Here is a 27,214-nt window from a genome sequence, read left to right on the forward strand (position 1 = left end):
CGCTATGCAAAAGAACTCTCACCCCCGACGTTCCGTGCGAGGTAGCGGGCGGTCCGCATCCTCTCCCCCCTGCGCGCTCGTGATGTTCGGCCCAGTCCCCACGCCCGTCACCGTCCGCACAGCCCAATGCAGCCAGCTCTCCGTCTCCAGCGCAACCTTGAGCTCATCGGCGCGGCCCTCGACGTCCTCGACCTGCCGCTCGAACAAGCGCACGCCGTCCTCGAGGTCGCCGACCTTGGCCGCCAGCGCCGTCACCTCGTACTCGAGCCGGGCCGTCAGCACCTCGACCTCGCGGATGGCCTCGACGGCGCGCGCGCGCTCGGCGGCCACCAGCTCGGCGGAGCCCTGCCGCGCGCGCCGGTACGCCTCGGACAGCTGGTAGTAGAGGTTCTGCAGGTCGTCCTGCTCGCGGGCGTAGTGCGCGTCGAGCGCCTCGACGGAGGATACCTTGGACGCCACCCAGGGCGAGACGTCGTCGCGGACCGTGCGGACCGATTTGTACAGCGAGCGAGCCAGCTCGGCGGCGGCGGCTTGCTGGTGGAGGGCCGCGACCGGGTCGGGAGGCGTGGTGGTTTCGGGTTCGACTACACCGGCTATACATTCCCAGCGCAAGACGGCCTCCTCGGCGTCGCCAAAGGAGAGGCGACGGGGCCATCGAGCTTCGTTGATGATGACATTTGGCTTCCACAGGCCGATGCTGTGCCGCCGCTGCAAGTAAACGGCACCGGTGTTTTCGGACCTCTCGGCTTCCAACGGGCCCACGAGATCGCCGTCCAAGGCCGACCCCGCGACGGATGCGCCTACGTCTCGGCCTTTGTCGTCCTCCTCTTTGATGGCTCCATTCCTGTGATGGGTAGGTTCGCTCCCGGTGACCGAGGAGTCTGGTACTACGGATGGTTGATTGCCCAACTCGGTACCTGCAGTCCTGTCAAAATCCTGCGATGACCTCGAGGGCGGAAAATGCGGCTGCTCGCCCTCCCTTCGCAGCATGTTGAGGTACTCTTCCGGCTTGGCATTCCATGCGAAAACCCGATTGACGGCCGTGGGTGACCCGATGGCGGCGGCCGAGCTAGCAAGCGCGGATATGCTGGGGCTCGTGTAGCCGCTCTCGGCATGTTCGTCCCTGCTGGGGCGGGTCAAATGGCCTCGCCGGCCCGCTCCGATTGTATCTTTGATACGGCCCAGGCCGGACCGAGCGTCGTTCACCCTACCGGCCACCGTCTTGAACACCGTCTTCCTGAGGGCGTCCGGCCCGCTTTCGGGCATGGAGGTAGCTGAGACGGGTCCCTGGGTGGCCGACGCGGGGGGCGTTTCCTCCCTGGTCCGTCGCGTCTCCTCCTCGGCCGGCGAGGACTGCGTGCGTTTACCGGGAAGGGCGGCGGCGGTATCGTCTTTCCCGAAGAGGATGGCGCTCATCTCCGACGTCTTCTCGCTACCGTCGGGGGCGGCCTTCTTGGGTTTGCCGTACCATAGCCATTTCGCCCGCTCGCCGGAAACGAGGTCGACAAACTTGACAATGTCGAGCGTCTCAATGTCGGCAATGCCACCCTTGTCCCGACCGCCGACCATGCCGATGACCAGCTCGCCCTTTTTTCCGCCAATCTCGGCGACGGTGGATTTGACCGCCTTCTGGACCCCCCAGCCCTCGCCGGCTGCCGGCTTGGCCGTGGCACAGTGGAGCTTGAGGACGGTCTGGCGATCGAGCCGCCTCGTCTTCTCTAGTTTGTGCGTCTTCTGAAACCAGGAAATGCCTCGCTTCGTGGCAAGGATATCGAACACGTCCTTGGCAACCGGCGCTCCGAGGTAGTGGAGGCGGTTCCTTGCGCCCATGAGCATGCCGAGCAAGGCGGCTACGGTGGTGGGGCCGAGAATACCATCGGTAGGCTCGACGTTGTAGTATTCCGCGCCGAGCTCCGTCCACCAATTCCCAATGGCCGTCTCGGTCTTGTCGCAGAGAAGACCGTCACTGTACTCCGGTTCGAGCTTGCCGAACAGGAACAAGGCCACCTGGCACGACCTCACGAGCTCGAGGACCGATTCGTAAAATGGAGGCCGATCGCTGACCTTGTAAAGCTGGTAGAACTTGGCTTGCGTGGCCGGCGTGGGGTTCGTGAGGGTCATGCCCGACCGGCCGGAGCAGCCTAGGCGTTTCAGGTTCTCGTTGACGATGAAGGTCTGGCGATGTTTCCGTATGTCGCCATCCGGCACGGGGATCACGGTGAGTGCCGAGGGAAAGCTGCTGAGGTTGGTCACCATGAGCTCCCCCAGCTCGGTTGACTTGGGTCTCGCATGGTATTGGTGGATGGCTTTGGCATACAAGCGCAGCCTGGGTGACCAAGCTTTCTCGTCCGCGGGGATGGACACAACGCCCACAATAACAGAGTGTCTCTCATCGCCGGTGTAGGTCACTATGACAAGCGTGGGCGACTGTCGAGAGCAGGCCCACTGTTCGACTAGGTACAGCTCGTATCCTCGCAGGACACCACGCCGCTCGACAACCGTGACGGATGGATCTCCTTCCAGGTACCTGGGAGGAAATGAGTTGTTAGTTTCCCTGTAGCATCTGGATCCTGTAGCAACTAGCTGCGACGGTCAGAGACTCACTTGAGGGCAATGGGGTCTGCAAAAACCCATCTCTTTTGAGGCGGGACTCGCGTTTGGGCAACCTCGGAGTCTTCTCCGCCCAGTAGGTTGGACGCCGGGTGAGGTATGTCCGATTCGACTCGAGACGCAGTTCTATGATGCGAAGTAGTTCGTGCGAGAGACCATTCCTCTTCGCGATGTGTCCAGGGATCAGGAGCTGGGAAGAATCGAAAGGACATGATGGGAGACGGGCTCGCTGGTTGCGGCCTCTACCATGGCGACAGGGGCTAGCAATATCCCATTGAAGCGGTAAAGGCAGCTAAGCCGGAGTTTCGTTTGTGGTTTGAATCCAGTGTCGAGACAAGAGGCGAGATGACTCGAGAGACGGCGATGGTGATTGAGCGGTCAGGCCGTGATGTTGATTGGAGGAGGTCGAGAGTCGAAGGTGTGACATTATGTGACGTAATCCAGCCCCTAGGTAATCAGAGCGAGCTTATCTTATCTCCATCCCTAGCGCCTCGATGCATTGATTGAAACCTGATTGTATCATAAGACGCCCACCTACACACCTCTTTACTGAATACACGGGGGAAGCTTTACCATAAAAGCGAAGTTAGTTCATCTAACCGTGCGGCTAGCCTCTTTTCTCATCGTCTCGCCCCGCTGAGATGCTGAGCTGAGCATCCCCAACGCACCAGCACCAGCCTTGAAGCTCTGATGCAGGACATCATACAAACGAAACGATCAACAGATTACTGAGACTTTGTCGACGTTTCGACTCTGGAAAGAGAAATAAAGGCAAATAACTCACTGTTATCATGATATAACCCTTATACAGCTTCCCCGCCACTCGATTCCCGAAACCTCATTCGAACCAATTCGAGCCCCGATCCTACCCATCATGGGTGATTCCAATCCCATGACGGCCTTGCAGGCGGAGCTGGCCCGCTTCCGCAAGGCATCTCTTCACACGGCAGTACGGGACGTGGACAAGGTACTGGACTTACTGATCCAAGCCCGAGAGCAAATCGCAAATGGTACGCAACGTTCTTTCCATTGTATCCTTCCTTGGTCGCGTGCTCACCCACGGCAGCTCCCGAGCCTCATAGTGTCAGCTTAACCATGACCAAGCTGCAGAATCCCATGATGGCCGGCTTCGAAGCTATCAATGGTGACCTGAAAGAAGTATCCAAGGCCCAGAGGACCTACGGCAAGGCCCTCGACAAGGTATCTCTCTCTCTTCAACATTCATCCCGGCCTGACTACCAAAGCAAAAGTTAACTCCAACCTGGCAGAACTTCCCACAGCACGAGCTCCCAACCGACTACGACGCCATGGCTTCACACCCCAACCTAATCAGCCGTGCCGTCGCTATGCACCTACTACGCGAGGGCCAATTCAGCGCCGCGTCGACCTTTTTGCGCGAGTCACACGACCAGCCGCCGCCGACGACGACCACCTCCCAAAACCCGCCCGTCAGCCCGGGCCCCGACATCGATTCCCTCCAGTCGCAAGAACTCCAAGAAAAGTTCGCCAACATGTACAGCATCCTGGACAAGCTCAAGGACAAGAACCTCGAACCGGCCATCGAATGGGCCCGGGCGAACCGGACCGAGCTCGAGGCCCGCGGCTCCAACCTCGAGTTTGAGCTCACCAAGCTGCAGTTCATCTGGCTGTACAAGGGCCCGCAGGTGAACGGCCTGCCCGACGACGAGCGCAACGGCCGCGCAGGCGCCCTCCGCTACGCGCGGGACCACTTCCCCCCGTTCCAGGCGACCCACCGCCCGGACATCCAGCGCCTCTGCGCCTCCCTCCTCTACGCCTCCAACCTCCCCGCCTCGCCCTACGACTCCCTCATCGCCCCGACCCTGCTGTTCGAGGACGTCGCCGCCTCCTTCACGAGGGAGTTTTGCTCGCTCCTCGGCCTCTCCGCCGAGTCGCCGCTCTACCTCGCCGTCACCGCCGGCGCCATCGCCCTGCCGCGCCTGCTCAAGTACACCTCCTACACCAAGGCGAAGCGCACCGAGTGGACCTCGGAGAACGAGCTCGCCTTTGAGACCCCGCTGCCGCGCTCCATGATCTACCACCCCATCTTCGTCTGCCCCGTCTCCAAGGAGCAGACCACCGAGCTGAACCCGCCCGTCATGCTGCTCTGCGGCCATGTTATCTGCATGGAGTCGCTCCAGCATCTCAAGCGGGGGACCCGGTACAAGTGCCCCTATTGCCCTTCCGAGGGCCACGCCCTCGACGCCCGCGTGATAAGGCTATAGGAAGGTGAAGACCCGGGTGAGCTTGTGCGGTGGAGAAGGGGATGAGAAGTTATTCGGTCTACGTTCTCCCATAATATGGGTCACCGTTGGCCAATCTCGGCGCCCTATGTTTCGACATGATGTTTTGCGTGCTGTAATCTTAGGGTCGCGAGGCGTTGTATGGGTACATGCGGGACAATGAGGCAATGACAGGGCGAACAATGGGGCAAACTCGACGGACACTACGCCCTTTTCTAATTTCTTTTCCTCTCCCTTTGCTTCCGCTTGCTCTTCTCTTAGACACCAGGTTTGACTGGTATGCTGGTATGAACAGTGTGGGTTACGGCGTGATAATTTGGGATGGGTGGTGTTTGGGGAGATGGCGTCTCTGGAGAGAATGCTACCTGCTTGCCTTCCATCAGTATAGTTTTAACTAAACGAATGCATGAATTTCTTTCGGTGGTGTCCAAGAGGTCACTGACATACTTGACTTCATGTTGATGGCATGTCGACGTCAATGTATGTGATCCGAGCTGAAAAATGGCAGCGAAAATGCACCCGCTATCATGTTCTGCATCTATCGACGAGGCTACAACCACCTGAAATGTTACATAGAACACACAAATACCCACGGCTATAATCCTTCAGAAGAAGCCGATACATACATGGACAAGCTAGATACGGATCCTTTACCATCCGCCGGCTCTTGGAAAGGAGTGAAATGAGAAAAAGAAAAAAAAAATGCCTCCCTTCCCAACGCCCAGTGATAGGAGATTGATTGCGTGAAGAGAAGAGGGAAGACGGGAAACAAAGTAAACGGAAGTGTCTGATGATGACAGGGGAATCTCACAAATCCAATTCAATCCAGTCCAGCGCCTCCTACCTGGCCCCGGTGGGACTCTGCAGTTGACCGTCATGTCGGGGGCAGTGCTCTGGCCAAGGTTCGTAAATCGTCTCTTTTTTTCTGTCTTTTTTGTCCCGGAGGTTAGATGGTTAAATCCAAAGATCCTTGCTTCCCATGCTGAAATGAAGTTTTCCTCCTCTTTTTATGTTTATTTATTATGACTGGTTTCTCCCGTCCTTCATATACACCATATCTCCGCCCAACTTAGTCAATAGTCATCCGGCTGGCCATCTGGGGCTTCACGTCCTGAAGGCTGACCGAGTTGAGGTCGGCGCTCTTGTCGGGACCCTTTGGCTTGAGGAGGTGCTGCTTGAGGCCGTTGCCAAAGTTGCGCATGCAGATGATGGCGTTGACGATGGTGAGGATGATCAGGAGGATGGTGACGACGGTGAAAGCCGTCAGAGACCGGCGCACGGCCATGTAGTGCTGGCTGTATCCCGGCTGGTAGATGCGGACGAGCTTGAAGATGAAGTAGCTCAGGCCACCAAGGTAAAGGATAATGGTGGCGACGACGCCCAGCTTGTTTTCGCGCCGGGTGAAGTAGGCTGCGCAGACGAGAATGGCCACGGTAATAGGGATGGCGGCGGCAGTGAGGGCGTACTCGACGACCTCGATGTCGCCCACGATGACGAGGAATTGAACCGTGAACCCGAGGAAAAAGAAAAAGTCGAACTTTAGAAGGGCGATGTAGACCTAGTGCCCTGTTAGTCTGCATATATCTTGGAGAGTAAGATAGAAAGATTGACGGCTTACCTGATAGTGAAGGAACCGCTGCTTCATCCGGTAATCGGCCCCAATGGTCTTGAGAATGTCCCAGGCGAAGACTTGGTACAGCTTCCAGGCGACGAAGCTCATGGCAATGGTGCCGGCAGAAAAAATACAAGGAATCGCAATGAGAAAAGGCCTCATGTCATTCCACATATCCTTGCGACCGCGCACCAGCGCGCCGGCCGCCTCCATCTCTTCCACGGCGATCTGAATCTGCTCAATCTGGATGGCGGCGTAGATCATGATGGCGAGATTGGCAATGCACACGCCAATGATCTGAATGGTGTTCTTCATCCGTAGCGCGTCCCATACGACGATCAATTCGTACAGGAAGGCGAAGATGAACAGAGTGAGGAAGGTGGGAATGGTCCGCCGTTGCGACTCGGTCTCGGGCTTTTGTTCGTCGGCAAGTGAGGTCTGGAAAATGCCAAACACGTAGCTAGATGACCCATGTTAGCGCTTGGGCGACGGGAGAACCACGACGCAAGCCGAGTAAGAGCTGAAAGGGGAACGGGGATACATACGCCTCAAAAGCCATACAGATGAGAGCCTGGAGAAGAGTGATGAGGAAAAAGAACCTGGGCCATTTGGACGACATGAAGGAAAACCAGCCCGATTTGCTGCTCTTGGGGCTGGAACCATTCACGGTCGAAGGGGTGAGGCCTTCTCGATAGGCATAACCCTGGTTGGGCATGCCCGGCTGCTGTTCGTAGCGAGTCGGCAGGGCCAGGACATTTTCGGGCGGAGGCGATGTCGGTTGCTGGGGCAGGGAGAGGGCGGACGGCGGTTGCAGTGGGTATGGCGGCTGCGGCGTCGGTTGTAGTGAGTATTCCGGCTGCGCGGGGTATTGCGGTTGCGGCGGGTATGGTGGTTGGGGGGAGGGCTGCTGTTGATACGGCGACGAAGCGTGTGGGTAGGGAGCTTGCGGGAACGCTGGCTGATATACAGGTTGTTGAAAAGGCTGTTCAAACTGAGGCTGATCGAATTGAGGCGAGTCAATTTGCTGTTGATAGCCCGCGTAACTCGGGTCGCTCCCCAGCAGGGAGCGACGGGACTCGATCCTCGAAGCCAGGGCGGCGATGTCTTGCGACTCCGGGGCAGAGGAGTCGCGATGGGCTATGGTTTGTCAGGTAGCTGAAGAGGGGCGAATGACGATGGCTCAGATGGAAAACGATTGATTAGAACGCTGGAGGCGAAATCAAATGGCCTGAATAGGATCACGCAATGCTAACGAGTGAAGCACGCGCGGTAGTTGTTCAAAGAGAAGACGGTCAGATACGATAATGTCAGCCCCATCGACGTCAAATGGCGGCGCTGTTATCGTGGCGTTAATCGGTACCAAATAGCGACGGTGACAGAGGTTGCTGTTTTTGCTGTTCTCTAGGAAGAAAGGTGTCGTGAATTGTCCAAAAGGCTGAAACGGACGACGAGGTTTGGGGGTTGTTGCACCAGTCCAGGGGAAGTGGGGACGGGTCTTCATATGTTGTGGATTTCAGTCCAATATTCGGTACCACACAGTGTCCATGGTCCGTGTAATGAATTGATCAATGTGACGGTGCAAACCGCTTGGCATACTATCATCTCGTACTCTTTTACGCAATACCAAGGCTAAGCCACACTGTGTTTGGAGGCCCAGTGTATACAGTGACTCCAAATCAATTCACACGGTTGTCGCACCTGGCAACAAATCAGAGACAACCTCAACGCCAACGGCCACCTCAAAATATTGACGTCTCATCTAGTAACGGACGTGACGAATTACGATTCACAATTTATCAGACGATACGAAGTACAGACATGCTATTTTTGGGAATTCTACAGTAATGACCTACCGCGATCGATCTAATAGTTCCAACTCTGTCAGAGGCTTTTGCTTCGATCGTTTATTGATCAGATCCCTCTGTTATCCTCTTGAAATCCTTTTCGACGCCCGAAACCCGTTACGGATGGTTGTCCTGCCGGCCGGTTGTGAAAATAAACGCTCTGTGCGACATCTGTAATAGGTATCAAGACGCCACCAACGCGTCGTTCTCTCCAATTGAAGCTTATTCGTACACTGCCTGCCGCCTCTTTTGACAAAATGCTACCTCTACACCATGGATTCGCCTTGATAAAATATTCAAGAATGAGCCTGATGCTATCGGGACTTCTCTCACTTTGAGCCTACCCAATGCTAATCATTGAGCGCGTGAAGGAGACAGCTGAGATTCCCGCCGAGATGCGACGGCGTTGGACCCTTGGTAGCTGCAGCGGCGAGTGCGCTCCTTGCGGTAGATGTCATTCACTGCCATGTCGCGCCGCGCAACTTTATACTAAACGCGACCCTGGATCTCCACATTGCCGACTTTGCTGGCAGTTCGGTTGCCAGGTCAAGTCCCACCGTCGGGCCCGGGCCGAGATATGAGCCGCCAAACTGGAGCTGGCACCGCCCAGGAAACAAGTCGGACGACATCTTCGCCCTCGGCTCAGTCATGTACTTTATCATGGTCGGCGAGGAGCCCTACGCTGACCTGTCAGAGGAGGATGTAGAGAAACTATCTGGGGAAGCAGTTTTTCCTGGCGTCTCCCAGCTGGTCTGCAGGCTACGATTTTGGGCTGCTGGAATGGGACCTTGCATACGGCCGAACAAGTTTACAATTCTTTGACTCTTGTGTATGGCACAACAGTAGACGCGGCAGCCAGTATTACCCTTGCATTGCCTGCATCCCTCCAACTTCCCAGCCTACATCTCTGTGAACCATTCGACGAGGCGTCGACTTTGAACCATGGAATACGTAAGGCGGGCGAGTTTGTATTTCATTCCGACTGTTTCCGACGGTCCGCAAAGGCTGCGCGGTGGAATCACGTCGAGGGTTTCCTGTTCAGACAGTGTATCGAGCCAAGTCGCGTGTCTAGTCCCATGATTCGTGACACGGACGTATCCAAACCATGTTGCTTTCAGGCGAGATGGCCGCCACAGGGAGTAAAACATTAGGCTCGTCCCTTGACCAGAGACCAACCCAGGTCTATTGTCATACGGTGTTAATACACAGAGGCCCCTGTCGAGGTGCTTCAATTCAGCCCATCCCATCCAACCCGGGCAGATATGCTACATATACCATGCCAAATCGCTACCGCGTCTCCCCGCTCCTTGGAGCATGGTAAAAGAAAGAAGAAAAGCCGAAAACATAGTACACGCCCGTCTATCGGTCCGTCGAGGAATCAAGCCGGGGCACGCGATCGACCCGACCTGGAAGCAGAAACTTTACGAAAAAGTTGGTGCGAGCCTGCCCCCTAAAACATGGCGCCTCCCGGAGCAGGGCCTCTCTTCTGACTCTCGGCCTGCATAATGTCGCTGACTTTTTGGTGGGCTTCGAAGTACTTGGCCGAGCAGCGGTCGAGGCAGACCGACTCGCCCTTGTTGAGTTCGCCTTCGCGGTAATCGGGGATACACTTGGTCTGGCACATTTTGGTCATCCTGAGGGGTTATGGGTCAGCTTTCTGGCGACCACAAGCAGAATCGTTCGCAGGAAAGTGCGGAACGAAAGGTATGGGAATTGACGGGTTTGCTATACCGGTTGTGCATGGAAGCGAGCATGCGCAGCTCCTGCTCGGCCATAGTGACCTTTTCTTCCGAAGACAGCTTCGGGCGCCCGAATCCGAGGAACGACATGATGAATGGCGGGGGTGCGGCGTTAAATTTAAGTCGTAAAGATTGAGTGTCTCTTGAAGATATTAGGGGCCGAGGGGTTGGCTAGATAGGTGTATTAAGTAGCTGTGATGGTGTTGTTCGCGTCTGGACGAGCTATAATATCGTTTGTCATACGCAGCTAAAGATTTCTTCCCGATACACTCCTGTCCCAATGGTTCCGCTTATCGCTGGGCTTCTGTGCTGATACGGAGTTTTGCCGAGTACCACATTTGGGTACGTACCGCACCCACCTAAAGGCTGCCCTCGAAATTTCAGACCTACTTGCGGATTATCGAGCAATTGACGCAACTCCTCGGACTCTGACCTGGCGCTCTCTGTCGGGACATTGTTCGCAGCACGAGATGGTGAGTACATGAACATCCCCGTCGCATTGATGTTGACTTTCTCTTCTCCCCCGAGTCTGTCATGATGATCCGCATGCCTTAGAACCGCTGCGGCTTACACAGCTTGCTGTGCATGATGCATACTCTGCCTTTTCTTCTGAACCAAACTGGACTCGCTCCCTTTCACTCCAATTTGCCTCGGAATTTCAGTCTTGAATCTTTCACGCTAACAATGGCATAGTCGCAATGACCCCAGTTCGATATCTGAGGATATGGCGGCCGTCAATACGAGCGACCAGGGCCCAAGTGCCTAGACAGGCTTTACGCCTGCAACAATGCGCCTTCTCGACGAGTAACAAACTCCAAGATGCCAGATCAAATGGGGATGCCGTACATGGAGGGAACGAGGCGGCCCAGCAGAAGGAATGGCGGAATGATGATACCGAGTTCAAGAAGATGCGCATGCGCGTGTTAGAAGATGCCAATACCAAGGAACTCTATAGCGAGTCCCATCCGCGACTCAAGTCGACGGAAGGGCGCATGTCTATTCCTCAATTCAAGAAGCGTTGGCAACCCCAAAAAGCCCCCGATACCTCCAAACTCGTGACACTCTACGGTACGCCAAACTGCCTTGTCTCTCCTGCTCTCTTTCTCTTGTAGGCGACCTTCAAGGGCTCTAGTACTGATTCGCGGGTGATCCCAAAAGGCCGTATACAATCCATACGCAAGCATGGCAATAAACTCATCTTCCTCACCATCGTCAACGAGGTGGAGACCATTCAGGGCATGATCAACCTCAAGATGGTCCAGCCCATGACGAAGGAGGCCTTCAAGCTGTTTGGTCGCTTGATCGAGCGAGGTGATCACATATGTACGCAATGAACTTGTCGTGAATGTTCGAAAAAGAAAGAACTCAAAGCTAAGCAAAGTCTATGTAGCCATCACCGGCAAACCGACTCGCAGCAGCACCGGCGAACTTGTGCTCGAAGCCCGCGTCCTCCCCGAGCTACTTGCGCCCGCCATGGAACCCATCCCCGAATCGCTGACGGATCCAGAGACCAAATCCCAGAAACGCCACCTCGACATGCTGGTCAACCGGGAGGTGGCCGATACTCTGCGGCTCAAGTCGCACATCATGCAGTTCATCCGGGACCATTTCCTGCGCGACGACTTCCTCGAAGTGCAAACGCCCATCCTCGCCCACAACGCCGGCGGCGCCGTCGCGCGCCCCTTTGTCACGCGGGCCACCGAATTCCCCAACAAGGAGCTCTCCCTCCGCGTGGCGCCCGAGCTCTGGCTCAAGCGCCTCGTCGTGGGCGGGCTGAACAAGGTGTTTGAGATGGGTCCTTCGTTCCGCAACGAGGGCATCGACGCCACGCACAACCCGGAATTCACCATGTGCGAATTCTACAGCGCCTACGCCAACCTCGAGGACCTCATCGGCATCACCGAGGCCCTCATGCAGGGGCTCGCCAACCGATGCGACGAGCTCATCCGCGACAAGCTGACGTCGCTCCAACCCATCGACGTGGCCAAGTTCGCCGCCCCTTTCCCCCGGATCGAATTCATCCCGGCGCTGGAAGAAGCCCTCGGTTTCCGGCTCCCCAACCTGTCCGGGCGCGACGCCCTGCCCGAGGTCCTGGCGGTGCTGAAACTGGGCGGGATCCCCCCTCCCCGGCGACGAGGAGAGCGTCCCCTCGACGCTGGCCAAGCTCCTCGACCGCCTGGCGGCCGTGTACCTCGAGCCGCAGTCGTTTGAGCGCCCGGCCCTCATCACCCACCACCCGGCCTGCATGTCCCCGCTGGCCAAGAGCTTCCTCTGTCCCCGGACGGGCCAGCTGGTATCGGCGCGGGCGGAGCTCTTCGTCGACGGCCGCGAGCTGGCGAACATGTACGAGGAGGAAAACGACCCGACCGCCCAGGCCCGGAAACTGGCCGAGTACCGGGCCATGAGCGCCCGGAAGCCGTCTTCTTCCTCGCTTGCTGGTGTCGAGGGTGACGGCGAGGGCGAGGGCGGCATGGCGGTCCAAGGCGGTCGGGATGACGGGGATATGGACGCGGCGCCGCTGGACAAGAGCTACATTAAAGCCATGGAGGCCGGTCTACCACCCACAGGAGGCTGGGGATGTGGTGTGGAGAGGCTGGTGATGCTCTTCTCCGGGGCGAACAGGATCAGTGACTGTTTGACGTTTGGGACGCTGCGGAATGTGGTGGGGTTGACGTCTGAAGGGCCGGGCCACGGCGCCGAGTACGGAACGGCGACGCAGGATAAGCAGAATGGAGATGATCAGGACGGCGAGAAGCCAGTGTAAGATGGTATTGTTTGTTGTATGATAGATATAGATGTACGACATGTAATAACGATTTTTCCGTGCAGCCTTGAGCAAAAAGACAAAGCCCAGGCCAGAGTCAAGTCAATCGTACTTCAAGCAGTCATAACATGAAGGCGAATAGGCACTCCCTGAACATGTCCCTTGTCTTCTCTTCTCTCCCCAGGCTGGCACACAAACCGTTCCCGTCTCTATCGCCAATCTGTGAACTTATTTATTTCGAAGACGAAACGAAAACCCCCGATTAAAATGGGAAGAGAAATGGAAATTCTCTGGCCAAGCTCAACCTCATTGGTACTGAGCTGCAGTGCAGTACAGTATGATGGACGTTCACGATACGGGTTCGATAAGTCGTCATGTGAAAGATCGTCCGCCGCCTGTGAGACGAGGGGGGAGAGTCGGTCGAAACAAAATCTGGAAGGAACGCAGAGGAAACACGACGTGAAGAGACGACGAATGAAGTTTACGACTTGGAATCGAAAAGGTTGATTTCGCCGTCAGACACGGCCTGGACTCTGACGCAAGGGCCCTTCAAGTTGAGGTTCACCGAAAGGGCGTGGAACTCGTGGTGCGTTTGCATTTGCGTCGTGCGTGAGGGGCCTGCAGAGGGCGAGTGAATCAACTGCAGTCGCATTAGCTTATATGCAGGTCGGCTCGGCAGAATAGTCATTTGGGACCACTGGTGCGAACACAGGGCTTGGTTGGTCGGTTGCCTTGGATTTTGTGGTGATGCCACGCATGGCGTATGCGCAGATATACCTAGTATCTATGTACCTACTGTACGTACCGCAACGTGCAGTCACGGTGTCTGTACGCAGTATGCCGGTGGGAGCCGATGTATATATACGTTGTACGTTACATATTCTGCTGCTACACCCTCGCTAATACACACTGGATAGGTAATTTGTACGCGTTGGTCTCGCGGCATGAAAGATAGGAAACGCTTATTTGCTCTATTTGCCGATCACCCCTTGATCACAAAAGTCATCGTGTCCCGATACGCGTCTCCACTACCCGGACCGTGTTCATGTCTTGGACCTTTGGATGGGTACGTTGTACATCCCGGTAAAATATCAAAACATGCGACAGGGGTCCGACGTCCAGAGGGAAAGAGGGGATCCAAGGAGAGAAAAACCCCGTGATGACTCGGACTCATAAACATTCCCGTTTTCTCTGATATCGCACAAGCAAGTACATACGTTGTAAGCTATTTGTGTGTACAGAGTCTGAAGGGCGGTGGGCTACTGCTCGGACGATCAGCTGTTGAAATTGAGTGTCGGGGTGGGTCTCACCGAAGGGGGGGTTCATGGCTCGCCATCAGCAGATTGGTGGCCCCATACAGTCCCATACTGTGCATATACACGTTGTTCTTTTCTGCTACGACGCAATTTCTGTGCGGGTCCTTCGCATCCTACGGCGGTGTTTCTAGCCCACGGCGGAGATTTTATCAAGCCTCAAGCGCTCCACAACGGCAGTGTCAAGATTGCAACGCACGACGTATCATGTCCTCATCATAAATAGTAAACAAAAGGCGAAGGCGCAGAAACCCATGAGTCGTCGAGGTGCACGGTTTGGAGGGGTGCCAAATATGGGTGCCAGACGACGCCGTTTCGTGCCCTCCTTAATAAGGGGCCGAAAAGGGTGATAGATACCCTTGGCCCCGTCTGGACATGGGCCGTTGCCCAGGGCAGGTGGATCGCGACTGATTGCCTCTAGCCTCTCGCCCCGTATCTTTATTTGGCCATGGTCGGGCGCTAATAAAGGTGATATATTGAAAGCCGGTCGTCGTTAGGTCGTTAGAGGAACTGTTGGACTCCATCGAGCGGAGTGTCTTCGGGTCTAGCCAGAATTATTTTGTGTACGGAGACGCAGTATTACAGATTCAGCATCAAATATTGTGTACCTGCGTTGTAAATATTCCTCCTTGCTTATGTACAACAAACGTAGAGACAGATGCGTGTCAAAAACGAAAAAGGAGCTGGAAATTCTCAATGTCCGCGACTCGGCCGGGCCAAGACAGACAATTCCACGGTGCCGTATGGAGTATTATATTGAATAATTTCACCTCCAGCCAAGAATTTCTTGCTGACCACTCAATCTCTCAATCTCCCATGTTAACCGCGTCCTTGTCCAAGATCAGCCGCCTAGCCCGACAATATAAACCCGTTAGAGACCGGAAGGCGGCCGGGAAGACGGAGGATCGACGGCTGGATATGTACGTTGTATCCGCAAAATTAATATCATCATACGAAGTATTGTTGTCTTCGATACTGAAGGCTGCCGACGGTCAATACGCTACAACGTACATGTACAGTGCAACGTACGTTGTACGTTATAAACAGAGGCTGATGGGCCCACGACCCTCATCGAGTCACATGGTGTCGCTGATAGTGCAACTAGGCCCTAGTGGCATCCCATTCTTCATCATTCCCTGCCGCCCTGGACAGGAAAATCTCATGTTGAGCCAATGACGATCGATAAAAGGTGATGCTACGATACGAATACAGGTAGCCATATTGGGACGATTAGTCGTACGTTGTACGGTTGTACGAATACGTTGTCGTTGTACTGTATGTAATCGTTGTACGTATCATGTATGTCAGTGTAGATAGGTTGGAATATAATAAAGCAAAGAGGCGGACTGCTGCTGTTATATCGACCGACGACGTGATCATTATGTCCGATTCGCATCTCGAGCAGCGCCGTCTTGCGAGGTGAAACGTAAAGACGGTGGACGTCACGTGGTCGTAAACGCGGCCTGCGAAGAACAAGGCTGCATAACGGAAGCATCGGCATTTATTAGCTTGTCCCAATCACCACTGCGCTGGATCCTGTTCGTTTTTACCTTTGGGTTTTTCCTTTTTTTTTTTCTGCGTTTATAACGTACAGTTCCAGTCCACAACGTAGGTGGTGGGCACCGACCGGCGACGACCACCCAGCGTCTGCCGGTGTACGATGACGGTCATGCTAATGCAACTGGATGGAGAACACACGCTGCAGAGGACTAGAACGTCGACAGGTGTGTACGCTGTACGTACTACGGAGCATGTAGCTACCCAGTATCAACCAAACAAACCAGTCATTATCAACCAACCCCTCTCCCGCCCTCGAGGTAATTTTTGAGTGTCCTATGATACCTCCTCCCTCCTTTACAATAGGTACATGGCCAAAAGAGGGTGGGTGACTTTAATCCACCAAAAGCATCACGCGAGGATTCGGAAAGGAGGGTGGCCTGCACAGAGTGTTGGCTGTAAGTAGATTCAGAGACTGGCCGCATTCCATGAGATTCCACCAGAATCTTCTGACACCTCATGCCGAGCATGCCCTGTACTGCGTACCTAAGCAGATTCGAAGGAAAAATAAAATAAAAAATAAAGATGGCTCTGCATTGGATACATGTCTGAAGAGTTGGCAGAGCAGGCTTACTTGAGTGGGTGACTCTGAATGCACCAAACATGTTCTGGACGCATGCCATTCGGACATAACAGGCTTCTATTGAATTATTCGACAGATGGAGCAAGGAAGACATGCCAGATGATCCGTGCCTGGCTTGTTTCCAGTACCTATATCCCTATTCAGGCGCTCTGGTGACAGAGGGAGGTCGAGATATGAAATATTGGTAGCGGTCAGTCACATTGTGCTTCTGGAGCTTGTGTGATTGAATTTTGGTTTCCATCTTTGTCTCCTTTTCTCCCTCGTCGCATTGCGAAAATTGAAATGAGGGAGCGCCCCTGGGGGTCCGAGACATGGGTAGCCAACAAAGGATGCACGTCTTTTGAATGGCATTACGAATAAGGGGTCAACCTCCTTTAATCCCACAGACCTCCCAAAGACCCCCCAAGATAAAGACCCCCAAACCTATAACGAAAAGAGCCAGAATTCAAGGGGTGCGGTACACAACGTACGTACAACTACAACGTACGTTGTACACAGGTTTGGAGAACTTTTCGTTTTCAAGATATTCTATCGTCTCCATACGAATTGAATCCCTGGTCTTTAGACTGGCAGCGTTACAGGACTGTAATTTCATGTAATGCACGAAGCATGGGCCACGTCTGGGTCTACCAATCTTTGGCTTCCTACTGCTTTTCCTAACCCCACCTAGTTCAAGCAGGGACCCCCGCCCCACCACGGTACTTCGTACGATGGGTACAGGAGAGCACAGTGCGCCGGTTAGGTCAACGATGGACCCACCCTAACCAAGCCATGACCACTCGCTAGCCAAGTACCTCCTTGGCTCAGTCATGGGACTCATCACAAGGCGTGCTGTCGCCATCTTTGTAGCACGTTTGGACCCTCCCCCTTTTCTTGCCTTCGTATTACGAGATACCTTCCTAGATTACCTCACAAGGACAAGAAAGCCACTGTGCAATGCCTAGGCAAAGATCCCTTTCAGGCAGCTCATCTGCCCATTAGGGTCACCATGTACGGATCTACATACGTACGTGCTCAGTGCGGACCATGGCCATGATAACACAGGGAACCATGGACCACCATCAGGCTACGATCGGCCTCTTTTACTCACACACGGACCCGGGGGGTTAGCCGGGGGGGTGGGCCGGAGCGGTAACCGAGAACCGGATAGAGACAGGGTAGCCTAAGGCAGCGCGAGGCAGGGAGGCAAGGGCAAACAGGGGGAAGGCAGAGCCAAGAAGCAGGCCATCCGGGCAACCACGGTTTGCGCAAAAGCAGCGACTAATAAGTAGAACCCGAGTCCCCCAAACGCCATCGTCTTTTCCTCCTCCCTCTCCCTCCTCGCACAGGTCTATTCTCCTTGCACACTCAACTCCAAACGGTATGTACCAACCAGGATATCAACGACTCTATCGCCATCTCAACAGTCCATACTAACTCATCAGCCAGTTGACCGCAACTTCTCTTTCTTTTTCTTTTTCTTTTCGATTGTGATACCCGAGTCTCGACTCAACACATTTAGATACCCCGTTCCGCTTTCTTAATCTTGAGATACCCAGTACTTTCCGTACATCCACAACTATTCCACTAGCAAAAATGGCCGACGAACAGAAGCCCGTTCAGGTCCCCGAGACGACCCCCGCCGTCACCGAACCCGCTGTCGAGGCTACCACAGAGGCGAAGCCCGCTGAGACCACCGAGGCCGCTCCTGCCACTACCGAGGAGGCTCCCGCCGCCACCGAAGCTCCTGCCGCTGCCACCGACGCCCCTGCTGAGACAACAGCTGCTCCTGCTGAGGAGACCGCCGCTGCCGCCACCGAGGAGGACAAGAAGGAGGATACGAAGGAGGAAGTCGTCCCCGTCGAGGAGGGCAACCTTGAGCACAAGGGCCTCAACTTCCCCAAGTGAGTAGCGACGAATCTTGACAGCAAACGAGTCGGTGCTAACAGTACCCAGGAACTTCATCTACTCGAAGCAGTTCTTCTGGTTTGGCTCTGACGCCGTCGAGTCCAAGAACCTCTCGCACTACCGCCGCAATGAGAAGTCGGTTGAGGTCGGCCAGCACAACACCGCCTGGGCCAGCCACACCGGCAAGGGTCTTCTCTTCTTTGGCGCCGATAAGTCTGCTCCCACTGGTGTGATCAACCTCGTAAGTCGCAGCGCAGTCTGTCACGTAATTGGTGAAACCTCTGACTAATGCCATCCCAGTCTGATGCCAGCGACCCCGTCACCGAGGGTCCCACCAAGTTCCACTTCAATGCCAAGAGTCACAAGTATGCCTTCAAGGCCGCCACCACCGCCGAGCGGGACAACTGGGTTGCCCAGCTGAAGGTTAAGGTCGCCGAGGCCAAGGAGCTCGCCACCACCGTTCCCGAGTCTGAGGCTTACAAGGCCACCCGCGAGAGCTTCAAACCTGTCGTTCCCGCCAAGAAGGAGGAGCCCAAGGAGGATAAGCCCGCTGAGGCTCCCAAGGAGGAGGCCGCTGCCCCCGCTGAGGGCGAGGCTGCCACCGAGGCCCAGGAGCCTGCTGAGACTGCCGAGGCCCCCAAGGAAGCTGCCAAGGAGGAGCCCAAGCGTCGCTCTGCCAGCCGCAAGCGCACCAGCATATTTGGTGGCCTGCTTGGTAAGAAGGAGGAGAAGAAGGAGGAGAAGCCTGCTGAGGGCGAGACCCCCGCCACCGAGACCGCCGCTGCCGAAGCTCCCGCTGCTGAGGCCGCTGCTCCTGAGGTATCCACTGAAGCCGCTGCCGATGCTCCCCCCGCGACTGAGGCCGCCGAGGTTCCTGCTGAGCAGAAGGCCGCTGAGAGCAAGGAGGCCGCCCGCCCTGCCCCCTCCAAGCGCAACAGCCTGTTCGGCGGTCTGCTCGGCAAGAGGGAGAAGAAGGTGGTTGAGCCTGAGGCTCCTGCCACTCCTGCCAAGGATACCGATCCTGCCCCTGCTGCCGAGACTGCTCCGGTGATCCCTCCCGTCGAGACCACCACTCCTCTGAGCGTCGAGGCCAGCACTCCCGCCACTGTCCCCACCGAGACTGCGGAGGCTGCCCCTGCCACCAACGGCGAGGTCAAGAAGGATGCCACCAAGGCCGAGAAGCGCAAGTCCACCCTGCCCTTCGCCTTTGGCAAGAAGGACAAGTCTCCTGTCACTTCGGATGGCGAGGCCGAGAAGCCCGAGAAGCTCAACGCCTTCTCCAAGCTGCGGGATACCATCAGGGTATGTTCACACACTTCCATCCACTCCATGTGACGTGTCACTAACTGTATACTTAGGGTCGCAAGTCCCCTAGCCCCGAGAAGGCTGCCGAGAAGGTTGAGCAGACCGAGGAGGCCCCCGAAGAGGCCGCTGAGGCCAAGGCTGAGGAGCCCGCTGCCGAGGCTCCCGCTGAGGAGAAGCCCGCTGAGGCTGCCGAGGCTGCCAAGCCCGCCGAGGAGGAGGAGAACAAGCCCGAGTCGGCCGCCGCCGCCGCTCCTGCTGTCACTGCTACTGCCTAGAGGGCGAAAATCATGACACGGCTTTGGAAGCTGCCATCTTCTGAAAAGCCGCTCAGCAATCCCATGGCGTCGTGGTCCTCGCCACCGCGGCACTGAGCCACATACCACAACAAGCAACAGCAACAACAACCACTTTTTGTATCGTCGCGCCAACGGCATGTTTCTGGTCGGGAATCCGGATATGTCTTTCCAAGATACCCCGTCGAGATTGGTTCTCTGATACCCTTTTCCTTATCCACGTTCATTCTCGCGTTTGCGCTCGCCATGGGATCGGAGATGGAAGTGGAGTTTGGGAAGTTCGCGGCCTTGCTGTGTACTCCTAGCCAGCTCCCGTCTCTGACGCATATCCCACCCGTTCTCTCTTTCGCGTTTTGCGCTCTCGAGTTTGTTTTTTTGTCTTTTGATACCCAGTATACCCGATCGTCTGGTCTTGACGAACAAAACGACATAAGGAATCATGCCATCATATTTACAAAAAATACGTCACAAAAAATGGGATGCGGGGAGGGCATGTTTGTTTTCATTATCGGTTTTGACTAGCCAGCTACAGATGGGGGCTCTGACAAGACGGTTTGTCCTAACCCGCAAGTCGGTTCGGGAGTCTTGTCATCCCCCTTTCTTGAATCTGGGCAAGGTTGTCAACTTGGACGAGAATGGTTTCGGTCTGCTTCTCGACTGCCTGTGCTCACCACTAGGGTGGGTGTCGGGTCGAAGCGTCCTACTTAATAATAACTAATAGAAACTGCACGTTGGCCCTATATGTTCCTTGTCGAGTATTGTAACGTTTGAGTGAATTCTATTGTGCAGCAATTTATCATCCCGTCCGGCAAACATTTTATCTTCGTCCGTTCGACTTGTTGCTTGATCCGTCTCGGGCGTCAACTATGGAGCTTGCGTCTTAGCATGAGTCTCTTGTAATTTTCCCTGCTGTGGTTGAGGTTGGTACTTGAGACGCCATGTCGATCTACTCTTCCATCAATCCGAATTGGTGTAGTGGTTAACATTTGTCGCTCTCATCCGGGAGCGCCGACAGGCCCGGGGTTCGATTCCCCGATTCGGAAAGACACCATTATTTTTTGCCTTTTTTTTGCCTTTTTTTTTTTTTCTTTTCTTTTTTGGGGATCCGGTTTGTTTCTGTTCGAAGACCATCGAAATGCTACGAAAAATATGGATCTCCATATAAATCAGAGTCTCTGTGAATAAATCCCCGTTTTCCTATTGTTTTGTTCGTTTGCTTCATGAATGCACATGGAATAGGCGGCTTATTGTCGCTTCATGGCCCGGCCCTATAACACAAGAACATGATTATTGAATACTCGACTCGCTGGCTTCCGTTTATTCTGTAGCGGGAATCATCGCCATACTTTATTTTCTTTAATTTTCATTCTTTGAAATGCAGCAACAGAGGTGTTCGGTCGTAACGACATGGTATCCCTCACCTGGCCGTTGCCTTGGTTCTCATACTCGCTCGGCTTCTTCGCAAAGGTATCTGTACATTGAATAGGTATGAATAGGGGCGGCCGGACTATGTGATGCTTCAAATCCCAACAGTATTTGTACTTTCATGTCTGCAGAGGCTGCGACATGCCGCCGTACGTAATGGTCTTGATAACCTGGTACTCCTCCACGCCGTACATGGAGCCCTCGCGGCCGAAACCGCTCTCCTTGACGCCACCAAAGGGGGCGGCCGGGTCGGAGATGAGGCCGGTGTTAACGCCGACCATACCGACCTCGAGGGCCTCGGCCACGCGCTGGATGCGGTGCACGTCGCGGGAGAAGAAGTAGCCGGCGAGACCAACCTCAGATTCATTGGCGAGGGCGACGACCTCGGCTTCCGAGTCGAAGGGGAAGAGGCCGGCGACGGGGCCAAAGGTCTCCTCGGACGCGAGGGCCATGGACGATGTCATGTCCTTGAGGACGGTGGGCTCGAAGAAGTTGGCGCCGGCGTCGGCGAGGCGGTTCCCGCCGTGGAGGAGGGTGGCGCCCTTGTCGAGGGCGTCGCGGACGTGGGCGTCGACCTTGTCGACGGCGCGGGCGTGGATGAGGGGCCCGTGGGTGATGTCGTGGTCGAAACCGTTGCCGACGCGGAAGCCGCGGACGGCGTCGGCGAGCTTGGCGGCGAAGGCGTCCATGACGGAGCGGTGGACGTAGATGCGGTTGGCGCAGACGCAGGTCTGGCCCGAGGAGCGGAACTTGGAGGCGACGGCGCCGGCGACGGCGGTGTCGAGGTCGGCGTCCTCGAAGACGATGAAGGGGGCGTTGCCGCCGAGTTCGAGCGAGACCTTTTTCAGGGTGGAGGCCGACTGGCCCATGAGGAGCTTGCCGACGCCGGTGGAGCCCGTGAAGGAGACCTTGCGGACAGTCCGGGACTCGGTGAGGGATTTTCCGACTTGCGGGGTGTTCTCGTGGGAGGTGGTGAGGACGTTGAAGACGCCGGGGGGGATGCCGGCGCGTTGGGAGAGTTCGGCGAGGGCGAGGGCGGTGAAGGGAGTTTCGGCGGGGGCTTTGACGACGACGGTGCAGCCTGTGGCGAGGGCGGGGCCGACTTTGCGGGTGATCATGGCGGCGGGGAAGTTCCAACTATGGGGAAAGAGTGAGTTGTGAGTATGGATGAAGAGGACGGGATGGGTGACAATGGGCGACGTACGGGGTGATGATACCGCAGACGCCGATGGGCTCCTTCAAGGTGACGATACGGTTGCCCGGGACGGAGGCGGGGATGGTGTTGCCGTAGAGGCGCGGTGCCTCCTCGCTAAACCACTCGAAGAAGTTGGCGGCGTAGGTGGCCTCGCCGCGGGCGTCGGTCAGGGGTTTCCCGTTCTCCCATGTGATGATGGTGGCGATGTCCTCGGCGTTGAGGACCATGAGGTCGTACCATTTTCGCAGCAGCTTGGAGCGCTCCCGGCCGGTCTTGGTGCGAAACTCGGCAAAGGCGGTTGCGGCAGCGGAGATGGCGTTTTCCGTATCGTGTCGGTCGAGGTCGGGACAGGTGCCGATCAGGTCGCCAGTGGCCGGGTCTGAGGGAGGCGAGAGTGAGACACATGGGTGAGTTTACACACGGTTCTCGAAGGGCAGGTGTTTGGTTGTGGGGGAGCTCACCGTGAACTTCAAAGGTGTTCCCTGACTGGGCCTTGACCCACTGGCCATTGACGTAGGAGACATTCTGCTTGAGGAGCGAAGGATCTTTGAGCTGCGCAGGGATTATGTCAGTCAACCCGGACGGTAATGAACCTCGAGACGTCGATATGAGGGATGGGAGAAGAAAGGCCACGGAACAACGGATGAGGAGGTGGGTCGGCTCACCTTTGGGGCCATGGTCGAGGCAGCTCTGAGAGTGAAGGGAACGAAATGTGGTTTGAAGTATGGTCTGGCGACGAGCCTACTTGAGAGTTTGAGTAGACTTGAATAGGAGCCTGGGGGTCGAAGGGGTGAAGTGACCATCGTGAGGCCGGGGTGCAGCGTGCCCCACGAATGAAAGATAAAAGGAGGGGGGAGGGATTAACGGAGGGTAAGAATCTTCGGGGGGTCGCAAGGGGCGGGCGGCTGGCAGTGGACTCGCGTGGGGGTGTTAATAAGGGAAGATGGAGAAATTAATTGACGTGGAATTCATAAATCATCCGTCTCTTTCGAGTAGACCTGATTCTTGAAAAAATGGAAGGAGATATGAGGATAGTAATGTACAGATGGTTGAAATAAGGGGGCCGAGGTTCAGGTATAAAAGGTGAGGGGTTGGTGATGTTGATGTCAAGGGTGTCGAGATGGAAATCAAGTGTAGGACGTTGCCTCGGTACTCGACCTGTGATGACGTGTGGGAAGTACAAAGTAGACAGTATACCGCACAGTAAACTCGGTGATTAGTAATCGCCCAGCGCTCTTCCCCCGCAATTCCACACGCTAAGACTCACCGAACGCGGGAGCTTGATTCGTACACAACGTGACCGGTACGGCGGTATCGTATCCGTACTACAAAGTACTTTGTACGACAGTTAGTGTAGACTCGAGACTACATAGTACTTCGTCGAGAGTTCGTATTGGTCTTGGGTACATCGTTACAATGATACGAGGAATGTGCTGTCCGTCGTGAAGCTTCTCCTTCTCCTCACTCACGTCCCTAAGGCCCATACCACGACGACCTTCTAGATCCTGTCCCCTCACCTGTCCGTGAGAACATCAACCATTATCCCAGCAGGTCACTGATAGACGTAATGCCGCTGCAGGCTTATTTGCCGGCCCGGCCCACCCGGGACATTATCCGTACCCTCCTTCTCGCTGCCTCCTCTTTGACCCCGTCCGCCGAAGGTCCGTACCGGACTCCTGGTCCTGATTCCGCCAATGCCGTCCTCGATGCCTTTATGAGCTATTCTATCGAGTTTGTATTTTGGCCCGACTTTGCCGGTACGTGTGCTCTGGTCTTACACAGCAGATGGAACCAGGAGAAGGCTGATAGCACTCATCCGTCGTCAGGAAACCGTAGTCACCCCAACACCTTCTCGGACAACCTACTGAAGAACCTGGGACATCTCCAGGGGGTAAGGCCATATGTCCGCGTAGGCGGAAACACCCAAGACTACGCCCTCTACAACGAATCCCTCCCCCAAGCCGTCCATGGCCTATACGACTATAACCGGTCCAGAGACTACCCTACCACCATCCAAATAGGTCCGTCCTTCTTTGAATCGTATAGTACCTTTAACGACACCAAGTTCACTCACGGCTTCAACCTGGCCCTTGGCGCCATCCGCCCGGAAGGATGGGAAACCCTCATCGACACCGTGCCCCTGGCCTGCAAGGCCATCGGCAAAGACAACCTCGACCATTGGGAGTACGGCAACGAGCCTGACCTCTACTCCGTCTCCACCCAAGGCCCCGTCCGTCCCTTGACCTGGAACTCCGACACCTACGTCGCCCAGTGGCTCAACGGGACGCGCCGCATCCGCCAAGCCCTCGAGGAAGCTTGCCCGGGCATGCTCGACGACACTCTCTACCGCTACGTCGCCCCTTCCAACGGCGGCGTGTACAACCCCCTCCAGGCCGAGGACCAGTGGGCGTCTGGCCTCAACTCGGACGGAAACGTCGGCCTCTTCTCCACGCATAACTACATTAGCGGCGCAGAGAGCCCCGGTGTCACGCTCCAAGATACCCTCATGAACCACCAAACGACCACCCGGTCTGTCGACGCTCATGTTCGAACCTACCGCGACATGGTCCGCCGCCTCCGTGACGTGCCCCCTCACATCCTTGGCGAACACAACTCGCTTTACCACCAGGGCAAACCTGGCCTGTCCAACTCGTTTGGCGCAGCGTTATGGGGGGTCGACTTTAACCTATATGCTGCTTCCGTCGGTATCAGGCGGGTTCACATGCACATGGGTACCGATTATCGCGTGCGTCTCATTTCCCCACTCCTTTCATCGTTATATATAACTAAAAACCTTAGTATGCAAGCTGGCAGCCCATCACCACCGAGACCACCGTCGCAGGCACCAAACCCCCCTACTACGGGAACATAGCCGTCGCAGCCATGCTATCCCCCATCCCGCCATCCTCGACGTCTGAATCGTCTTCCTCCCCCCGCCCCAGGGTCTCTGTAGCCCACATCCCCCTCCCCAACCCCCGCGCTGCCGCTTACGCCGCCTACCTAGACGACGCCTTCGCCCGCCTCATGATCATCAACCTGCAAGCCTACAACTCGACCATCAACGGTACCGGAATTGTGCCGGACCCCGACGCCCCTGAGCGGCCCGTCTTCAGGTACGCTTTCGAGGTGCCCCTGAAGCAGGGGGAGGCGCGTATCCAGCGCCTGTATGCCAATGGGAGCGACGCCGTCTCGGGTATCTCGTGGGACGGGTGGAGCTACAACCTGGATCTTGACGAGGGGAGGCCTATGCGGTTGATGAATGTCACCACGGGGGAGACGGTCCCTGTGAGGGACGGTGTGGTGGAGGTGGATGTCGAGGCGAGCCAGGCCGTCTTGTTGAGTTTCGCCGAGACGACGTGAGACAGGTCGGAGTAGAAGTGTACCTGCATGACATATGGTATAATCGGATAAGCGTTGTTGTCTTCCTGTATCGGTAGAGGTGGTGACATGCAACCGTCTCAGACGTCACAGATGGCTTGGGATGAGCAACTGAGATGCGAAAAGTCGGTGGGTTCGTGAACTCGTATATTTCTATCCCTGTCAAGGGGCAGTCACCACATAAGACTAATAATGCCACGACAGGCCAACTCAGCCTCGTCATTCCTCGTAGCCCCTCATATCACTTGCTGATCAGCTCATACACGTTGCTATACCTAGGCATTCGGGAATCGTATGCTTCGTCGATTCCCTTTGTTGACCAACCGAAACTCCTCCAGGAAGTAGAGAGAAGATGGAAACGCAAAAAAATAAAATAAAAAAGAAAAACGCCACTAGGACCGGCCCACGATTCGTTTCATCCAATCTTCACCCGTAATGCTGCCGCAGCGGCAGCTTGCGATCCAACTGATGGAACGCCGCCGTCCGCGGGGTGAAGGGCGGCGGCGGGAAGGCGGGGGACGCAGGGATCCTGGCACCGCCAGGACCAGCACCGCCAGAGGAGAGGTTGTTCATCTCCCACCTCTGGCGAGGCTTGGAATCGTAAGTGCCGCCATCCGAATTGTCATCGTCGTCGTCGTCCTCGCTGTCGTCGGCGCCCTTGCGGCGGCGGAAGCGCTGCTGGTCGCGGGGCAGGCGGTCGTTTTCGGTGGGCCACATGCCGCGGATGGAGTGGGCGAGGTTGACGAGGAGGATGGCGAGCATGAGGACGGAGACGGCGAAGCTGGCGCGGGCGAGGTGGCACGAGCGGACGGCGTTGTAGCGGCCGCCGGCGGCGTCGCAGGAGCGGCGGAGGTACCAGGCCACGGGCGACGGGTAGAGCGGGTCGGCGTGGTCGGGGCCCATTTGGCCGTAGACGGAGACGGTCCAGATGGCGACGAGGCCGACGTGGATGAGGGTGGCGAAGAGGGGGTAGAGGACGTGCATGATGAAGGCGACCATTTTGACGAGGAGGGTGAAGAGGGAGACGATGGTGATGGCGACGTTGAAGTCGGTGATGCTGGTGTTGGTAAAAAGTTAGTAAAAACAGAAAAAAAAAAAGGAAAAAAGGAAAAGAAAATCCTTACAATTGAGACCAGACCATGGGAATCGTGGGAAGGGGACGGTAATTGGCGTAGGCATACAGAACCATGCGAGGGTCCGAGTTCCAGCCGTGGTCGTAGCCGACCTGCCACATTGTGGTGCGCCAGGTGTCGGGCTGGGCGATGCCGTGGAGGACGAGGAGGGGAATGAGGCAGAGGAGCTCGGCCAGGGTGAGAAGCCAGGTCCAACGCTTGCGCGTGGGCCACGGCCTTTTGACGAGAACGTAGTTCATCTTGGGTTGTGGGAAGGACGTGTCGTTTGACGGTGTCGAGAGTTTATATGAGGATGCGTGTCGAGAGCGAGAAGAA

The 27,214-nt window shown here is 56.0% G+C and overlaps 11 protein-coding genes and 1 non-coding gene across 12 annotated transcripts; 6 read left to right on the plus strand and 6 right to left on the minus strand.

Annotated features, from left to right (window-relative positions):
* Window positions 1–18: 18 nt before the first annotated feature.
* ACRALDRAFT_2103467 (uncharacterized protein) lies at window positions 19–2,822 on the minus strand (the record flags this gene model as incomplete). The annotated part of the gene is made up of 2 exons (XM_071023136.1): window positions 19–2,527; window positions 2,605–2,822. The coding sequence occupies 2 exons, from the start codon at window positions 2,820–2,822 to the stop codon at window positions 19–21; spliced, it is 2,727 nt and encodes a 908-aa protein (XP_070875588.1).
* A 462-nt stretch (window positions 2,823–3,284) lies between these two features.
* ACRALDRAFT_1080766 (uncharacterized protein) lies at window positions 3,285–4,853 on the plus strand (the record flags this gene model as incomplete). Its single annotated transcript, XM_071019070.1, has 3 exons — window positions 3,285–3,620; window positions 3,677–3,810; window positions 3,861–4,853. The coding sequence occupies exons 1-3, from the start codon at window positions 3,485–3,487 to the stop codon at window positions 4,851–4,853; spliced, it is 1,263 nt and encodes a 420-aa protein (XP_070875589.1). The 5' UTR covers window positions 3,285–3,484.
* Window positions 4,854–5,940: 1,087 nt separating this feature from the next.
* On the minus strand, window positions 5,941–7,198 carry ACRALDRAFT_2101535 (uncharacterized protein; the record flags this gene model as incomplete). Its single annotated transcript, XM_071023065.1, has 3 exons — window positions 5,941–6,429; window positions 6,490–6,943; window positions 7,029–7,198. The coding sequence occupies 3 exons, from the start codon at window positions 7,196–7,198 to the stop codon at window positions 5,941–5,943; spliced, it is 1,113 nt and encodes a 370-aa protein (XP_070875590.1).
* A 1,252-nt stretch (window positions 7,199–8,450) lies between these two features.
* Window positions 8,451–9,648, plus strand: ACRALDRAFT_208498 (uncharacterized protein; the record flags this gene model as incomplete). Its single annotated transcript, XM_071022458.1, has 7 exons — window positions 8,451–8,469; window positions 8,508–8,555; window positions 8,667–8,732; window positions 8,755–8,990; window positions 9,034–9,133; window positions 9,171–9,410; window positions 9,446–9,648. The coding sequence occupies 7 exons, from the start codon at window positions 8,451–8,453 to the stop codon at window positions 9,646–9,648; spliced, it is 912 nt and encodes a 303-aa protein (XP_070875591.1).
* On the minus strand, window positions 9,306–10,305 carry ACRALDRAFT_1075493 (uncharacterized protein). The gene is made up of 2 exons (XM_071018387.1): window positions 10,059–10,305; window positions 9,306–9,961 (listed from the first exon to the last, which is right to left on the minus strand). Exons 1-2 carry the CDS (start codon window positions 10,154–10,156, stop codon window positions 9,778–9,780), a joined length of 282 nt encoding a protein of 93 aa, XP_070875592.1. The 5' UTR covers window positions 10,157–10,305; the 3' UTR covers window positions 9,306–9,777.
* A 675-nt stretch (window positions 10,306–10,980) lies between these two features.
* Window positions 10,981–12,830, plus strand: ACRALDRAFT_1030794 (uncharacterized protein; the record flags this gene model as incomplete). The annotated part of the gene is made up of 4 exons (XM_071014900.1): window positions 10,981–11,134; window positions 11,225–11,389; window positions 11,448–12,163; window positions 12,204–12,830. 4 exons carry the CDS (start codon window positions 10,981–10,983, stop codon window positions 12,828–12,830), a joined length of 1,662 nt encoding a protein of 553 aa, XP_070875593.1.
* A 2,442-nt stretch (window positions 12,831–15,272) lies between these two features.
* On the minus strand, window positions 15,273–16,824 carry ACRALDRAFT_208501 (uncharacterized protein; the record flags this gene model as incomplete). Its single annotated transcript, XM_071022459.1, has 14 exons — window positions 15,273–15,287; window positions 15,384–15,416; window positions 15,491–15,651; window positions 15,736–15,815; window positions 15,842–15,852; window positions 15,876–15,954; window positions 16,002–16,032; window positions 16,056–16,186; window positions 16,245–16,269; window positions 16,299–16,308; window positions 16,358–16,393; window positions 16,441–16,620; window positions 16,668–16,706; window positions 16,771–16,824. 14 exons carry the CDS (start codon window positions 16,822–16,824, stop codon window positions 15,273–15,275), a joined length of 885 nt encoding a protein of 294 aa, XP_070875594.1.
* A 1,034-nt stretch (window positions 16,825–17,858) lies between these two features.
* Window positions 17,859–19,750, plus strand: ACRALDRAFT_2041230 (uncharacterized protein; the record flags this gene model as incomplete). The annotated part of the gene is made up of 4 exons (XM_071021134.1): window positions 17,859–18,166; window positions 18,219–18,411; window positions 18,471–19,472; window positions 19,529–19,750. 4 exons carry the CDS (start codon window positions 17,859–17,861, stop codon window positions 19,748–19,750), a joined length of 1,725 nt encoding a protein of 574 aa, XP_070875595.1.
* Window positions 19,751–20,729: 979 nt separating this feature from the next.
* On the plus strand, window positions 20,730–20,811 carry ACRALDRAFT_t112. The gene has a single exon. It is a non-coding gene; the product is annotated as a tRNA-Glu (tRNA).
* A 501-nt stretch (window positions 20,812–21,312) lies between these two features.
* On the minus strand, window positions 21,313–23,191 carry ACRALDRAFT_1062308 (uncharacterized protein; the record flags this gene model as incomplete). The annotated part of the gene is made up of 4 exons (XM_071016575.1): window positions 21,313–22,330; window positions 22,398–22,767; window positions 22,850–22,940; window positions 23,054–23,191. The coding sequence occupies 4 exons, from the start codon at window positions 23,189–23,191 to the stop codon at window positions 21,313–21,315; spliced, it is 1,617 nt and encodes a 538-aa protein (XP_070875596.1).
* Window positions 23,192–23,955: 764 nt separating this feature from the next.
* ACRALDRAFT_1030823 (glycoside hydrolase family 79 protein) lies at window positions 23,956–25,748 on the plus strand (the record flags this gene model as incomplete). The annotated part of the gene is made up of 3 exons (XM_071014901.1): window positions 23,956–24,145; window positions 24,215–25,134; window positions 25,188–25,748. 3 exons carry the CDS (start codon window positions 23,956–23,958, stop codon window positions 25,746–25,748), a joined length of 1,671 nt encoding a protein of 556 aa, XP_070875597.1.
* A 444-nt stretch (window positions 25,749–26,192) lies between these two features.
* ACRALDRAFT_1069365 (uncharacterized protein) lies at window positions 26,193–27,138 on the minus strand (the record flags this gene model as incomplete). Its single annotated transcript, XM_071017664.1, has 2 exons — window positions 26,193–26,823; window positions 26,891–27,138. 2 exons carry the CDS (start codon window positions 27,136–27,138, stop codon window positions 26,193–26,195), a joined length of 879 nt encoding a protein of 292 aa, XP_070875598.1.
* Between the last annotated feature and the right edge of the window lie 76 nt (window positions 27,139–27,214).

The sequence above is a fragment of the Sodiomyces alcalophilus genome, assembly GCF_042370955.1.
Source record: "Sodiomyces alcalophilus JCM 7366 unplaced genomic scaffold ACRALscaffold_3, whole genome shotgun sequence".
NCBI lineage: Eukaryota > Fungi > Ascomycota > Sordariomycetes > Glomerellales > Plectosphaerellaceae > Sodiomyces > Sodiomyces alcalophilus.

What these genes read in the sequence shown, in the direction of transcription:
- ACRALDRAFT_1075493 (XM_071018387.1), bottom strand. Translation starts at nt 10,156, where the DNA reads ATGTCGTTCCTCGGATTCGGGCGCCCGAAGCTGTCTTCGGAAGAAAAG. An exon ending in CTCGCTTCCATGCACAACCG is followed by an intron (nt 9,962 to 10,058) that starts GTATAGCAAACC and finishes ATAACCCCTCAG; the next exon opens with GATGACCAAAATGTGCCAGA.